The 15,797-nt window shown below is 42.8% G+C and overlaps 1 protein-coding gene across 1 annotated transcript in view; it reads right to left on the bottom strand.

Annotated features, from left to right (window-relative positions):
* Positions 1-874: 874 nt before the first annotated feature.
* WDR93 (WD repeat domain 93) overlaps positions 875-15,797 on the bottom strand; it is a 31,601-nt gene continuing 16,678 nt past the window's right edge. The window contains exons 13-18 of the mRNA XM_044438903.1: positions 14,830-14,890; positions 13,942-14,098; positions 9,051-9,216; positions 5,915-6,034; positions 4,720-4,788; positions 875-1,603 (exon numbers count right to left, since the gene is read on the bottom strand). Of these exons, the coding sequence (XP_044294838.1) occupies positions 4,746-4,788; positions 5,915-6,034; positions 9,051-9,216; positions 13,942-14,098; positions 14,830-14,890 (547 nt within the window). The 3' untranslated portion in view covers positions 875-1,603; positions 4,720-4,745. The remainder of the gene's footprint in view (positions 1,604-4,719; positions 4,789-5,914; positions 6,035-9,050; positions 9,217-13,941; positions 14,099-14,829; positions 14,891-15,797) is intronic.

Raw genomic sequence — 15,797 nt, forward strand, 5'->3', positions numbered from 1 at the left:
AACAGAGCTGCCAGGTTGCTGACGGGGACTGGGCGTTGTGCTCACATAACTCCAGTCCTCCATCAGTTTCACTGGCTCCCCATTGAAGTCCGGGCCCAATTCAAGGTGTTGGTTATCACCTATAAAGCCCTTAACGGCTTGGGTCCTGGTTACCTAAAGGAGTGCTTACGTCCATTTGTGCCCTCCCGCCCCTTGAGATCGGTGGCAGAGGTCCTTCTCCGGGAGCCCTCTGTGAAGGACATTAGGAGGGTGAGCACCCGGAGGAGGGCTTTCTCTGCGGTGGCGCCCAACCTATGGAACGCGCTCCCCAGAGAGGCCCACCTGGCGCCGTCGTTATTTGCTTTTCAGCGCCAGGCCAAGACCTTTTTATTTAAATGTCATTTTAATTGTTGATTTTATTTATTGATTTTAACAACTTTGGCCAGGATGTCTCCAACTGTATTTTATTGTACTAATGATATTTATTTATTTGTAAACCACCCCGAGGTCTAGGCGAATGGGGTTGCATATAAGTCTGCTAAATAAATAAATAAACTACTCCTTGCTTTCTGTTAGGTATAGCTGCATGAACAATATTTCCAAACAGATTTGTCTTATTCACACATCACATTTTAATATAAAGATACAGATATAATATTTTTTTAGGTTTTTGCAACATATTTTCATGTATACTACATCTCAAAATTATTTGCAAAATATTGAAATAATGCAGAAGCAATAAAGATTAATAAAATACAACAGAAAAAGGTTGTGAAATATGAAACAAAAACAGATGAATCCATCAGTTGAATTAAACCATGAAACATCCTGGTCAAATCTTCACTCGCACTTGAAAGATTAGTGATAGCACAGGGCAAGTCTCATAAGGATCCAAGTCAAAAGGTGCAGACATGAAAAATGTGTGGCTCTTGTCCGCAATTATTTTGTCCACAATTCTGTCCATACTATTCACGATATGATGTGGCTGATACCTCCAGCAATTCCTGCTTGACTATACAAAGGCCTTATTTGCAGAAGCATTCAGAGGTATGGAAGATACTCCTTTCCTTGTTTTGTATCTTCAATTCTGTAGGTACAGATGTGGTATAGTCCTCTTGTGCAATTATTCCCACCTCAGGGGGCAAGGGAGAGAAGGGTTTGTTTGAAAAGGTTTCCACATCAATTTTTGTGGAATTATTTTCACTGGGTTCCCGTCCTTAACTTGGACTGGTAAATGGAGGCGGATATTAAGCATCTCCAGCAGCACTACCCAGCTCTAACACAGGTAGCAACCTACAAACAGTCTAGACATAATCTTCACTCCAAGAGGCTAGAGTAGGCTAGGTGGTGCTTGTGCGTCTGGAGAGAAACTTCCAGTTCATGAAGAGAATGGTCTAGCTGCATGTGCTGCTTTTGAGTCCATCCCCTTCTCCCTTTGTATGTTTCAGCTGACCATTCCGTTTCATGGTCAGGCACAGATGAAAGGCTTGCGCAATAAAGGGGAAGTTAGGCCTTGCTCTGCCATATACTGTTTCTGTGTAAGGCCAAGAATCCAATGTTAAGGGCATTACTTATCTGAAAGCAACACCAGATGAAATCAGAGGTGGTACAGCAGTGGAATGTTCTGAAATGGTTTGAGAAAGAAATGGCTTAATTTCATTTCCCTTCAGAAAACATTACGTAGGCTTTCCTGCCCTGTCTTCCTGCTACCATATTACCTGTGTCACTTCCAATTCATGAATCCCATCTCCTTGCCAAATGGCTTATATGATTTTTCTTTGACCTTTGGAAACTAAGCATATCCTGGTGTTTTGCTACTTTGGCTTAGAATGGCAAAAACCAGGAGAGACATGGGCAACTTTAATTAAAACTTAGCACTGCGGTTTGCAGTGAACCTTATAACGGTGCACGATAATGTTGCAATAACCCATTCTCATATTAAATATAGCTGCAATATAGTTCAACAGAGAGTAGGGCATTAGCACACGTAATCATCCCAGGCCCACTTGTGATGGGGGAAAGATGGGGGCCAGAAGGTTTTATTTCCATGATATTGATTTATTTACTTATTGCATACATACAATAAGGCAAAAACAAATCAAATCACAACAAAAAAAGCCCAAACATTTAAAAGCAGCTGTTAAAACCATTTTTAAAATTCAGAAGATCAAAAGCCAAGGAGAACAAAGTAGGGCTTGCCTGGTGCCAAAAAGATCACAAACACAACTTATACTATTCTAGTTGCCACCAAAAATCCAAAGGGAAACATACCTTGAATAAAGGACTTGTGTTTTATGAGTGCACTAAGAGGTAGCCCCAAGAAACTCCTTTCAGGGGGAGCCCACTCTGCAGTTGGGGGGTGGCTCTGTCAGCATGGCCCATCCCACCCCAAATGGAGAAAAGAGGCACACCTCTAGTGCAGACTAGCTACCAGAGCAACAGTGAGTGTTTTGCAGACAGTATGAGTCTTGCAGAGAAGAGAATTGTGGTGCTTTTGGCAGGGCCATGGCAATCTGGAACAGTCTGGGTTTCTCCTAAGAGACCTGGGCAGAGCATAGCAGGCAGCATAAACAGCCTGTAATGTTCTAAGCTAAGGCAGGCTGAACTTCAAAGACGGATCAACCTGTGGCCCAAGCAGAGTATGCAAGTCGACCATGTGAAGAAAAAAAAAAAGACACCCTACCATGCTAGCAACTCTCCCTCCTGGTCATAGTCAAAGTAAATCTACATTCATGAAAATAGGTTGATTTCTACAGCTTTTTGTAAGCTTAATTTGACGAAGGTGAAATACAGAGATTCCCAAACCCCTATGCAATGATGATGGGCAAAGCACAGATAGGGGGACATTTACAGAGAAGCAGAAGGTGAAAACGAAAGCCCTAAACCCTTTCCACCCAGTGTCTGCCTTGCAAACCATCCCCGAAAGCTGCTTTCCCTACTTACCTGGGAGCTGACAAGGAAACTCAAATGTATTTATTTATTTAAAGTTTCTCTATGCTGTCCCATTACTAAAAGGCTCTGGATGGCTTACAAATGAAGCAAAGCTGTCACTCGGTATACTCCACTTTTCTATTTTTTTAAAATAAAAGGTAAAGGTTTCCCCATGACATTAAAGTCCAGTCATGCCTGACTCTAGGGGGCGGTGCTCATCTCTGTTTCCTAGCCGAGGGAGCCAGCATTTGTCCGCAGACAGTGTCCGTGGTCATTGGCCGGCATGGCTAAACACCGAAGTGCACGGAACGCTATTACCTGCCCACTGAAATGGTACCTTTTTCTCTACTTGCATTTGCATGGCTTTCAAACTGCAAGGTTGGTGGGACCTGGGATGGAGCAACGGGAACTCACCCCATTGTGCAGATTCGAACTAGAGGCCTTTCAGTCAACCAGCCCAGCGGCTCAGCGGTTTAACCCACTGCAGCACCTGCATATTTTTTAATTATCTGCCTACAAAAAAATGGCCCCATCTCTTTCAGGACAATCATGTGGTTTCAACTGGAGTGGGAGTGGGAGCAAATGTACACTGTAAAAAATATTCCATTCACTTCTTAAAATGAGAGAATTTTTTTCAACTCATGAACAATGAAATTCTGCTCTGGTTTTTGCACAGGCAATTACAGAAATGCCCTTTTCTGCATGTCTCATCAATCTAACTATTCACTATGTGAAGATGTGCATACTTTTCCTTATCCACTTTCTCCACACCATACATGACTTTGTGCAGTTCTGTCATTTTTCCCTTTTCTTACCCCTTTTTGCTAAACTAAACAGTCCCAGATGTTAAAGGGAAGCTGTTCCAGCCCCTTGATCATTTCAGTAGCCCTTCTCTGCACTTTTTTATAACTCTACAGTATCCTTTTATAGGTGCAGTGACAAAAAATGTACGCAATATATTCGGTGTGATCACACCATAAATTTGTACAGCAAACCTTAGTTTACTATAACTATATGCTTAACTATATCTGAGTTGGAGGAGGCTGTCCCTTCCTTTGCTGACTATCAAAGCACAAGCTAAAGCATCTCTTACAACATTGCCCTAAGAGACAAACCAAGAACATGCAGGAGGGCAATGTCCTGGAGCTTACGCAGATCTGCTGATTAAACTTTAAGTGGTTTCTCAAGAGCACTCCTGATGCAACACACACGCTAAAGCTGGTTACAGTTCTTCTGGCTTCTAAGGAATGCAGGCTCCTGCGACCTCTTTGGCTACAGCACTCGAGTGCACTCTGGTGGAGTACTGTGATTTTACAATGCTGTTTGGAGGACGGCACCCTCTTAAAATCATGAAGAAACTTGCTAATCATCACAAACACTACCCAAGCTGGTGAAACCTTAGCCAGAAGAGGGAGATACACTGAGAAGTGGATTAATCACAGCTAAAAGGGTTTCCAAAGGACCTCTGGAATCCAAAAGATCAAGGCTTGGTGATAACTCCAAACCTTGATATATCACACAGGGAGCGTAGGCATACCTCCTATAATCTTGGTTTTGGCAAACTATGGTTTAAAATTCTATCTTGATCAAACTCTGGCTTGTGGACCTTATTTTCAGAGCACATGCAAAGCAGAGTAAATGACAAACTATGGTTTGAAGGGTTTTGAGAAGGGGAATAGTGGTATCCAAGTGAAGAAAGACTGCACAATCCTAAACCACTCCCTGCATTCACATAAGATTAATCCGTGGTTTTCTATTACATCTGTGAGGGTCTTGGCTATGCTGAATGCAATTTGTACACAAACTCACTGTGTAGTTCTTCCACTCGGCTATTCTCAGCCGATGCATTGTGTGTCTTCAGTACTCTTAGGCAACGTGCTAGAATGAGAAAGCAGAATTATCCGTTGACTGATTTAATAAGCTTTAGACAAGAATAGAAGGTACTGATTTTTGCGAATAGGACCAGGTAGAAACCAAAACTCCTACAAAGTTACACTTTCCAGAGGTTTCCCGACCTGAGGAGGTATCCCAGTGTAGCTGTACTGGGAAAATTACCAAGGTAAGAGAAAGGCAATAAATTTGATTGATTTAATTTTTAATATGAACCAACCTAATCCCAACTTGTCAAACTAACAAACTGGAACACAATTATTCTTTGGAGTTCATGATGCTCCAGATTTTGTGTTGAGGTTTTCTTATCAAAAATGCATTCAGAACAGCGTCCATTATGGAAGCCTATATTTTAAAAACATTTCAGGGGAAAGTGCTTGCCAAAAATTGGGATATGAAAGGAAATGGTGTGCAAAAATACATATAAATGTTTGTAAAACTTTGATCAAAAATAAATAAAAATGAAATCATAAACTGATGGGGAAACAGGATGAAAAAGCATAATAGGCTTTAAAAATCTGAAGTTGTAGAATGTGGATGGAAATGTATAGTTCATCTTTACTAAGACAGATCAGAGCAGGTATCAATGGGCTTGATTTTCCATAGATGAAGTCACCAAGACAGGGAGCGAGTCCTACTCATTAGGGCACTCCCAAGTGCAAATCTTAACTTTTACATATATTAATGAATTGCTGGCATTCAGTGCATGGCCTATTCTCCATCAGGACCCTCATGGCCAGGTGAGGGGGAACCCTGTACCTTTTTCCTTTAAGTTGTGTGAGGTGAAAAATGTATTTCTCTTGTAACAGCCAAAGACTGATACAAGAGGGGAGAAACGTTCCTGTAAGCCTTCTCAGTGCCCAGAGATGATGGTTCTTTCGGGGAGTCAGGTTTGTGATGGGAAATGACGATGGTAGTGCCTGGAGTCCCCTCCCTAAGTGAGCCCAGCTGCTGGTAAGGAAGTCTGTTAATGAAAACACAGTGGGAGTGGGGGGGCACCTTGACAGACACTTAAAAGAGTATCCAAAGGACATCATGGGCATTGTGTACCCATCCCTGCTGCTGGAACTGGCAAAAGTAGCAACTAGATTGGTCAAGGCAAAGACAAACTCACCTCGGTTCCCGCTGTCCCATTGCTTCCTCTGGCTTTCCCCTTGACAAGACACCTGCATACTCCTGCAGCTGGCTCCAGCACTCAGGCATCTGCTGACTAATCATGGACAGCCGCTGCAGGCTGGCAAGGAGACAAAGACAGAGGTTCCAGCTCCCTCATGCACTCATCACCAGATGGCAAAGCAAGCAGGAATTGTTTGAGAAGGTGCTCCCTGGCACTGTAAATCACACTGACCATTTCTAGAGCAATTTCAAGCTTTCAGAGTGCTTGGCATACAATTTACCTGGCTCATATACAGCACTAACCCATGGTTAGCCCAAAATTTGTTGTACAAACCCAAGCAAACAATTGAGATTTTTCTCTCTGGTATTAATTTTACATTTCTGTGTTTGTGTGTGCAAGTTGTTCCAAGACTGTTTTTTTGGTGGGGGGCATTGTAAGTTCCAATATATGTTAATAATATGGTGACATAATGAAATAATCCACTAATAGCAATTTATTATCACCACTGCCACTGCTGCCACTACTACTAATGGAAAAGGATTTACTGTACAGCAAGAGCACATGCCTTGCATGTGGAAGACCCCAAGTAGAGTCTCTGGCAATGCCAATGAAAAAGAACTTGGGCAGCAGGACTGAGAAAGTCCCTTGCTCAAGCAGAGTTAGTACCAGCCATAGCAGATCGCGCTGGGATAGTTTATTATTAATTAACCAATACCATTATTATAGTTATATCCCACCCTTTTTTCCCCGTAAGGAACTTAAAGCAGCTTACATAATTCTCTTCTTCATCTCCATCTTATCTGTAAGGTAGGTTGGGCTGAGAGTCTGAGACTGGCCCAAAGTCACCACCCTGTCAGCTCCGTGGTTGAGTGGGGCTAGAACCCAGATCTCCTGAGTCCCATTCTGCACTCTTAACTACTACACTGGCTAATGAGTCAAGACAGGATTTGATGTTTTACATATGTTTGTGGGAACAATTTCTTTTTAGCCTCCTTTTTTTTTTTTTTTAAGAAAAAGCAGCTCTGCAAAAAAAAAAAAAATGTTTAAAGAAAAGTGTTTTGGAGCAGGAAAATAGAGACGGGGAACTACTTTCCTTGCCTTCCATTTTTCCACCCCCAAATCCTGCTACCACCAGCCGCTTTTTTCCTTGTGGGTTTCCCAAATGTTTAGAAACTCTTCTGGAAAAAAGGTACCAGGGTGAGTGGTGACAATCTAGAGTGGGAAAAGAGCTACCAAAAATAATTAAATGCAAAAGCCCTTCACTAAACTGCTCCTCCTCCTGCTTTATCTTACCCCCTTATAAGCATGCTTTTTTCCATCTCTTTCTCTATTTTTTAATGGGGAGAATACTGGAAATGTGTTCCATATATTTGCTAGTTTTAAATTTGGTATTATTGTACAATGCTTCAAGTATGTTTAAAAGAAAGCTAGAGTAATTAAATACCAGCATTAAAGTATCACATTGCCATCTGGTGAAACTGTGAAAGCAATGTATCACCTAGGAACAACACCAGGAAAAATTAAATATATTACCTTCCATATAATTGGAGGTGGATGAAGAATGCAAGTGGCATGATTCCCACTCTTAATGGATAATATTGTGCATTATCTCCACCCAACAGCACTGAGCTGTCAAACAACTTCATCAGCATGCAGCTTTTCCATCACACAAAATAAAGGCAACTAATCCACAGGGATGTGGCTAATACTGGATGACAAAACACAACCCAGGAATCCTGGGAACCGAGGCATGTTCAGAACTTGTGTAGCAACAGCCCACAATCCTGCACATTTTCCCCAACATTCTCTGTGCTGCGACAGAGAAGAGCCAGTTTCTACCAAGCATATTTAGCAATTCAGTTCTGTCAGTTTAATGCTGGGCCTTGCTTATCTGGCTCGCTTCCACCTACTCCTGCTGCTGAAGGTGCCTGGAGAACACCACTCATCTGGTCCCATTATGAGAAGAACTGGTGGCGGTGTGTGCTTTTGGTCCCCTAGATGACAGTGAGGGGGCAAGGTGGCCAAGATTAACTGCCCAACCACTGCTTGAGTAGAACAGTGAATTTAGTTGGCACAGGGTTGCTGGGGTGACGGAAAGAATTGAAAATGCTAGCATGTTCTCCTGGTGCTCCTACACTGAAATTCATGTACTTCTCAGTGTGGCTGCCTTAATGTGATAGGCTGCTTTGACAGACTTTGAATCCAGTGGTTTAAATTGTAACATTTGGATGCTGATGCATTTGCTATTGATAGCCTAGTGATTTTGATTAGTAAGTAAAGGATTCATTAATTAAATATGGATATTTCTTTTTAGTAAAGAGATAAGTTTTCATATATTTAGAGAAATTATAATTGTAATGCCTTTGTAGATTTAATATGATAAAATGCATTTTTTATATTTATGACCCCACAGGATCTTTTCTATCTCCACACCAATTATTCATTCATTCATTTATTTATTTACATGTATTTAGAGGTTGCCTATAATTGCTGAGGCCTTCTTAGGTGACTTCCAGTGCATGAACAAATGATTATTTGTTCTCACATCTTGTGAGCTGCTTTGAGTGTACTTTGATGAAGTGGCGTGCAAATAAATGAGGAGGCAGAGGATTACAAGGGAAGGCACTGATCTAGAATTGTTTCCAGAGGGTAATTGTGCTAGTCTGTTGCAGCAAAAACAATGAAGAATCTTGTGGCAGTTCTAGCAAAGTTATTCTGACAAACTGCTGTGCACTATAGCACACTTTAGCAGAAATACGGAGTGTTATAGTAATTTCTGCATTCAATTTCCTTTATTTATTATATTTATACTCCACCTTTTGTCCTGCTAGGGACCCAAAGCAGCTTACACAGTCCTCCTACTCTCCCATTTCACACTCGCAACAACCCTGTGAGGTAGGTTAGGGTGAGAGTCAGTGACTGCCCCAAAGTCACCCAGTAAGCTTCATGGCAGAGGAGGGAATAGAACCTGGATCTCTCAAGCACTGCATCACACGGGGTATGAACCGACATGCTTCATCAGGTGCCACAAGATTCTTTGTGGTTTTTGAGATATACTTAGTGAGTGAAATAGTGATGTTCTCCCAGAAAATATTTCTGGCAGCTCTAGGTTTTTCTGATACAAGAAACTTACTTGTCATTTAAGAAAGCATCACAGCGCTTGTCCCATGGCAGTTCTGCCAAGGCGCTGAATGAACTCTCAGCTTTCATTGCAAAAGTCTCCATGAATGAGTAAGACTTGAAGTCAAAGAGGAAGATTGTTTCAGTTTCTGCCTTAACACCCCCAAATTGCTCATCCCCTAGAAAAAGAAAAAGAACATGCTGAGAGAGATACCATAGTGTTATAATGGGGATTGTCTGTTTTGTTTTTTACTACAACTTAGACCTACCAACCAAAGGCAGTGCAAAAGACATACACAGAAGGAAAGAATTTTGAGCCCAGGAATTCGTCTATCAGGAACTGAATAGAGTTTACAGCCTTTTCACAAAACATTCACCCCTAGTTATCCCAAGCTATCTTAATTTCAATTGCATAATTTAGCTTAGGAGGAGTCATTTTGTTGCTGCTGTTAAACAACTGGGAGACAGAAATCCTGGCCAATCTAAGGGAAATTACTGAGAGGCCTACCTTCTGTTCACCCCCTGGCTAAAGGGCGGCGGGGGGGGGGGGGCTGTGCTGGCAAACATCTAGAAAAGACAACAACAGACATGAGACTTCACTATAATCATTGGGTGTGCCTTCCTACAGTTCCTATTTGCGAGTCTCATCTGAGTTGACCAATGCATCACTCTCCTTGGAGTTCCCTAACTAAAAGATAAGAACTGAAGAGAGTGGGAGAGACACCTGTTTGTCGAAGTTGCTGCTCACAAAAAGACTCATTATTAGTTGTCCTGAACAAAAAGTACCACACAGCCGGGCAATATACTCAGCACAAAAGTGCATGCTCCAGACTCAGTGTCAAGGATCTCCCGTGAATAATTAGGTAGCTGGTGATGGGAAGGTCCTCAGCCTGAGACTCTAGAGCAGGGGCTGAGAACTGATTAGCTTCCAGGGACTATTTTGTATTATGGCTCAACTCCATCATCAGGGGATGGATGGAATCATGGATTAGAGGAAGCTGCCCCATCCTCTGGGATACAAGCAGCTAAGCTTCCAGGTAGCAAGCAAACAAAGAGAACAAGCAGGAGTTTGGTGGCAGAGTTCAGAGGGGGAGATCAAGGGGGAAGGTCCCTAACTCCACCCACCACCTTTTCTCTTCTTTTTGTCCCTGCAGTTCCCCCCTACACATTTGTTTTCCTTCTTGCAACACACTCCCATCTACAAGTAGGACTGTGTTGTTAACCTTTAGCACAGACAGGCAAAAGCAACAAAAGCAACAAACCTAGGAGAGAAAAAACAAGTCAGGGGGACTTCTCGGGCCATCTAGCCTGACCCCTGACTCCAGCTTGCTACACTCACGTAATCCCCAAAATGTGGTTGTCCAATCTTTCCTTGAACACCCTCACTGATGGAGCCTCAACCACCTCCCATTCCATATCCCAGGGGTCCTAACTGTCAGGAAGTACTTCCTAACATTCAGCCTGAAGCCTGAGGACATTTGGGTTCTAGGGAGAAAAAAACATGGACAAAAAGATTGTGAGGGGCAGCATGTAGGCAAAAAGCTAACCCAGGGGTTAGCCAGCATTAAACCCAGGGGAATCAAACACAACAGAAATCTTCAGGGTCCCTGCACATTTATTTCATTAAGTGTGTGGATGGCAGAGTGGTAGGGTACATGGCCTCAGGCCCTGGTGTGCTCCTTATCCCTGTTTCTGGGTCTAACCCAGTCTTTTCCTCCACATTATAGAATCATAGAATAGTAGAGCTGGAAGGAGTCATGAAGGTTATTAGGTCTAACCCCCTGCCGTTGCAGGATACCAAGTTACACCATCCCATTCAGATGGCTGTCCAGTTTTTGACTGTCTCTAGTGTGGGAGAGTCCACCACCTCTCTAGGCAGTTGGTTCCACTGTCATATTGCTCTGACCATGAGGAAGCTTTTCCTGATATCCAGCCTGAATCGGGGTTGTTGCAACTTGGTACTTATAGAGGGATATCATGTCCCCCATCAGCCTTCTCTTCTCAAGGCTGAACATGCCCAGTTCCCCCAGTCTCTCCTCATAGGGCAGTGTTTCCACATCCTGGAAAATTTTTGTTGCCCTTCGCTGGACCCTTTCTAATTTACCTGCATCTTTCTTAAATCTTGGTGCCCAGAAGTGGACACACCATTCCAGGTGTGGTCTGACTAGTGAGGAGTATAGAGGAACTACTGCTACTCCTGATTTGAAAGTAATACTTCTGTTAATGAATCCCAAAATAGCACTTGCCCTTTTGGAGGGTGCATTGCATTGTTGGCTCATGTTTAGCCTATTGTCCACAATTACGCCAAGATCTTTTTCTTTTTCACTTCTGTTGAGCCACATATTCTCCAACTTGTATCGATGCATTTGGTTTCTTTTTCCTAGCTGGAGGACTTGGCATTTGTCCTTACTGAATTTCATTCTGTTGCTTTCAGCCCAGTGTTCAAGTTTATCAAGATCACCCTAGATCTTCATTCTGTCTTCTAGGGTGTTTGCTATTCCTCCCAGTTTTGTATTATCTGCAAATCTGATTATCTTTCCTTGTACTTCCTCATCCAAATCATTAATAAAGCTGTTGAAGAGCACTGAGCCCAGGACTGAACCCTGTGGCATCCCATTAGTTACCTCCATCCAAATTGAGAAGGTGCCATTGATGAGAACTCTTTGTGTCCGATTTAGCAGCCAATTTTGGATCCACCTAATAGTTTTTCTGTCTAGTCCAGTTTTTGCTAATTTGCTTATCAGAATGTTGTGAGGCACTATGTCGAAAACTTTACTGAATTCTAGATAGATGATGTCCACAGTGTTCCCTCTGTTCATTTGGGAGCTTGCCCAGTCAAAAAATGAGATTAAATTGGTCTGAACGGATTTGCTTTTGATAAATCCATGCTGGCTTCTATTAACCACTGCATTTTCTTCAAGATGCTTGCAGATGGATTATTTAATAATTTGCTCCAGAATTTCTCCAGGGATTGAAGTCAGACTCACTAGTCTGTAGTTGCCAGGTACATCTTTTCCCCCCTTTTTGAAGATAGGGACAACATTAGCCCATCTCCAGCCATTTGGCACTTCTCCTGTTTTCCAAGATTTATTGAAGATAATAGCCAGTGGTTCTGAGAGTCCTTCTGTTAGCTCTTTTATGACTCTGGGATGGAGTTCATCAGGCCCTGGAGATTTGAACGTGTTTATTCCATCTATGTATTCCTTGACCATTTGTCTGTCACTCTTGGGCCACCATCTCTCACTTCCAGCTTGGACTTCCTCTTGGTTGTAGATATCTTTCTGGGAGAAGACCGAAGTGAAGTAGGAACTGAGTGCCTCTGCCTTTTCCTTGTTGTCTGTTATCACTCTGCCATCCACTTTATGTTGCTGGACACCCTTCTCTTTCTCGTATCTTTTGTTCCAGATGTATCTAAAGAAGGCTTTATTGTTGTGCTTAGCATCCCTTGCTATTCTCAGTTCATTTCCTGCTTTAGCCTTCCTGATGCCATCCCTGCAATTCCTTGCTACTCTTCCTTCGTGGCCTGGTCCTGCTTCCACCTCCTCTACATGCTCTTTTTTTCTTTTAGGCTGTCACTTAACTTTTTGTGGAGCCACATGATTTACTCAGTCATGTGTGACAGCAAATCCAATACAAGGCCCCTCAGGTAGAGTCTGTGGTGTTTTAAAAAGTAAACCTTTGCTTGCTTGACTACATCAAATTTCTGGACAATTATTTGATTCACCAGAGTCCTCTGTGCATGCCCACTGGCCTCCTTGGATCTCTATTTGTATGATCCTAACCTTTCTATATCTTTGACAGTGGTTCAAAGGAAACAATTCATTTTTGGTGAACATAGAAAAAGTCCTGCTGGATAAGACCAAGGATCAACCTAGACCAGATTTCTGTTCACACACCTGCCCCTGGGTGTTCATTAGTAGGGCATGAGAGTTACAGCACCCTTCTGCCCATGTCCCCTAGAAACTGGGATACGCAGTCATGCTACTTCTGATCGAAGATATCCTGAGTGTAGTGCTGTTTTAAAATGGCAGTTTTTGTGCCTGAGACACATAAGGCTAGTAATGGAGAGGGTGCAGTTGCAAGATGCAATTAATAGACCCATGCAAAATATACATAGACTGAAGGCCAAATTCCACTACACTTCAAACTATGTAAACTAGAGTCAATTTTGAGCTCCACCGAGACAAAAACAAATATACCATGTCTGCCCAATACTGGGATCTTCTTAAAGGATTCACACTAGAGATTGATAGAGAAAAACAAGGTCCTTTTTGTAGATTGAGAGATCAAGAAAACAAAAGATGGAGAAAGAATGAAAAATAATGAGACACACAGAGAAAGAGAATATCAAGAAGAAATTTCAGAGCCTGCCCTGAGATTTCGCACAGGCTGAACAGAAAGGCATCAACTTCACCCTTGAGCATGCACATGCAAAGGGTTCTCCCTGCTCATGGGCAGCAGCTAGAATTCCTTTAAGTGCTCTTGCTTCTAGAAGTTTCAGTAGGCATAGCTTCCATGTGTGTGCCTGGAACAATAGCCCAAAAAGGCAGCATCACCAGGATTTGGCAATGTCCTAGACTGATACGTAGGGAAGGGAAAAGAGGAGTTACAGTTAACCAAAGACTGAAGGTTGAGGAGGTGGAAGAAGATAGACAAGGTAAGAGTTTATCACAGGTAAATCCCTTTTCCTGCCCAGCTTGCTCTGGGTTCTAGCCTCTGCCCCCAGGAAGTTCACTTAGGTGACTTTGGGCCAATCACAGACTATCAGTCTAACATACCCTTACAGAGTTGTTGTTGTGAGGATGAATTAAGGGGCAGGAGGATGACCCAGTGAGCTACCTTAGGTCCCTTGCAAGAGGAAGAACAGCAGGACATAAATCTAATAGCAGCAGCGGCAGCAATACCTCGGAGGATCAAGTACTGGTCATCAGTGTCCACAGAAAAAACTGGCTGCCAAGGAGATGCTACTTTGTATGAGGGTGGAAGGATGAACTGGCACACGTTCTCTTGTGTAGCAGTGTCCATCAGATTCATGATACCATCCCAGAAGAAAATCAGCACCTGCAACAATGAACATGGACTGCACAACACTTATGACCGACCCCACTCCGCCACATCAACAGTCCTTTTACAGCCACTTTCTGCACTCTTGGATGGGGTCAACTCTGGGACTCAGTACAGCAAGTTCAGGTTTAAATTGTAGGACAAGTTGGAGAGAGGAGGACTGAAAGTGTGGGGTGTGGTGCAGCAGGGCTGAGGCCTACTGGTATGGCCCAAGTTTTGTCTGAGCATCCAGAGGACAGAGGGAAGAGCAACTCCTTTGCTAGCCCAGAACTTCTTAAAGAGCACTTAAACTCAGTCCCCCCATCTGGAAATAGCAGTAACTCGCCTCCCAGGGTTGCTGATCAAAGTGCCACAACTGGGCACTGCAAGTGTTCTACAGTCTATCACTAATATTAGCACTCTAACACACTGACTGTCTCCTATTGGGGCTCCTGGCTTTGTGTGTTTCTAGGTGCACAAGCACAGCTTATGCAGATGTACTGTTTGTTTGTTTAAGTCTGACAGCATCTCTAGGTTCCAGTCTAGATACAATACTTGCCAGCTGCCTCTCAGCATCCATATTGCACCAACAAAACGTGCAAGGTTGCCACAAATGATGCCCTGCCCACACGCCTTGCCTTTGTATGCCTGTCTAATTAAAACAGTATCTCTCCCCTGCTTGTGCCTTCAGAGTTCTGGTATTCAGAAGGCATGGAAAACTTTGTAGGAAATAATCTGAAACCACTCACTGCGTCAGGAAAGGCTGAAAGGGCTGCCACAGCACTGATTGTCTGGCTGGGAGCCTGAGGCCTAAAAATGAACAAACAATAACATAAACTTGATTTTCATGTCTAACTTTAGCATCTTAAGCAATAAATAAATAAATAAATGAGTGAGTGAGTGAGTGAGTGAGTGAGTATGGAAGGAGATGGGTTCTGGGGTTTTGGTTTTAGAGTTGATGGAAAATAGGAAAGGGTAATTATGAGACTGCAATTATGAAGAAGGGCAACTACATTGCATTCAGAAGGCATAACCAGCAGGCCCTATAGTGTATTTTTGGGTAGTGACAGTTCTGCTTTTTGAAACAGTACAAGTAAATATGCATGAAAGTCTGCTCTATGTCCATTTTTAAAGGAGAATGTTGCTAGTTCTCATGCTTGTTGGGGAAAATATTGGAAATGCACCTGGAATTTCCAATAAATGCTTCAGAATCGTAGAGGTGGGGTGATTCTAATGAATAAGAAAATGTATGTTTGTGTTTAGCCAAGGCCTGGAGATTTCTCCTCTGTGAGGCAATATCATTTTCCTCTGCATCTGCTTCTACATCATTAGGCCCCTTCTGATTTGCTATGTTTCTATGTTATGTCTCATTTACCCGGTAATATGCATTGTGTTCCAAATGTCCTTCTGATTATCCCTCTGTGCAATCTCCAAAAAGAAATTACAAATCTTGCTATCTTCTTGAGAGACACATACATGCATTGCATGGCAAAAATGACTCCATCACTCTCCCATAACAAGTTCACTAGTAGTTTGGGGGCTTTGATCCTAGTCCAATCTCACAAAGAGAACTTTCTCTCGTGGCAAGTATTTTGAGTGGGGAAGGGGTAACAAGAAGACAGAGCCTGTTGTTTTTCATAGAGTGTCTGGACCACAGTGCGTGAGACCCCACCACCAGCCCCACCACCCACCCACACACGTTCTGGGCCTCTAATGC

Source organism: Varanus komodoensis, unplaced genomic scaffold, assembly GCF_004798865.1.
Source record: "Varanus komodoensis strain SLA01 unplaced genomic scaffold, ASM479886v1 scaffold33, whole genome shotgun sequence".
NCBI classification, from domain to species: domain Eukaryota; kingdom Metazoa; phylum Chordata; class Lepidosauria; order Squamata; family Varanidae; genus Varanus; species Varanus komodoensis.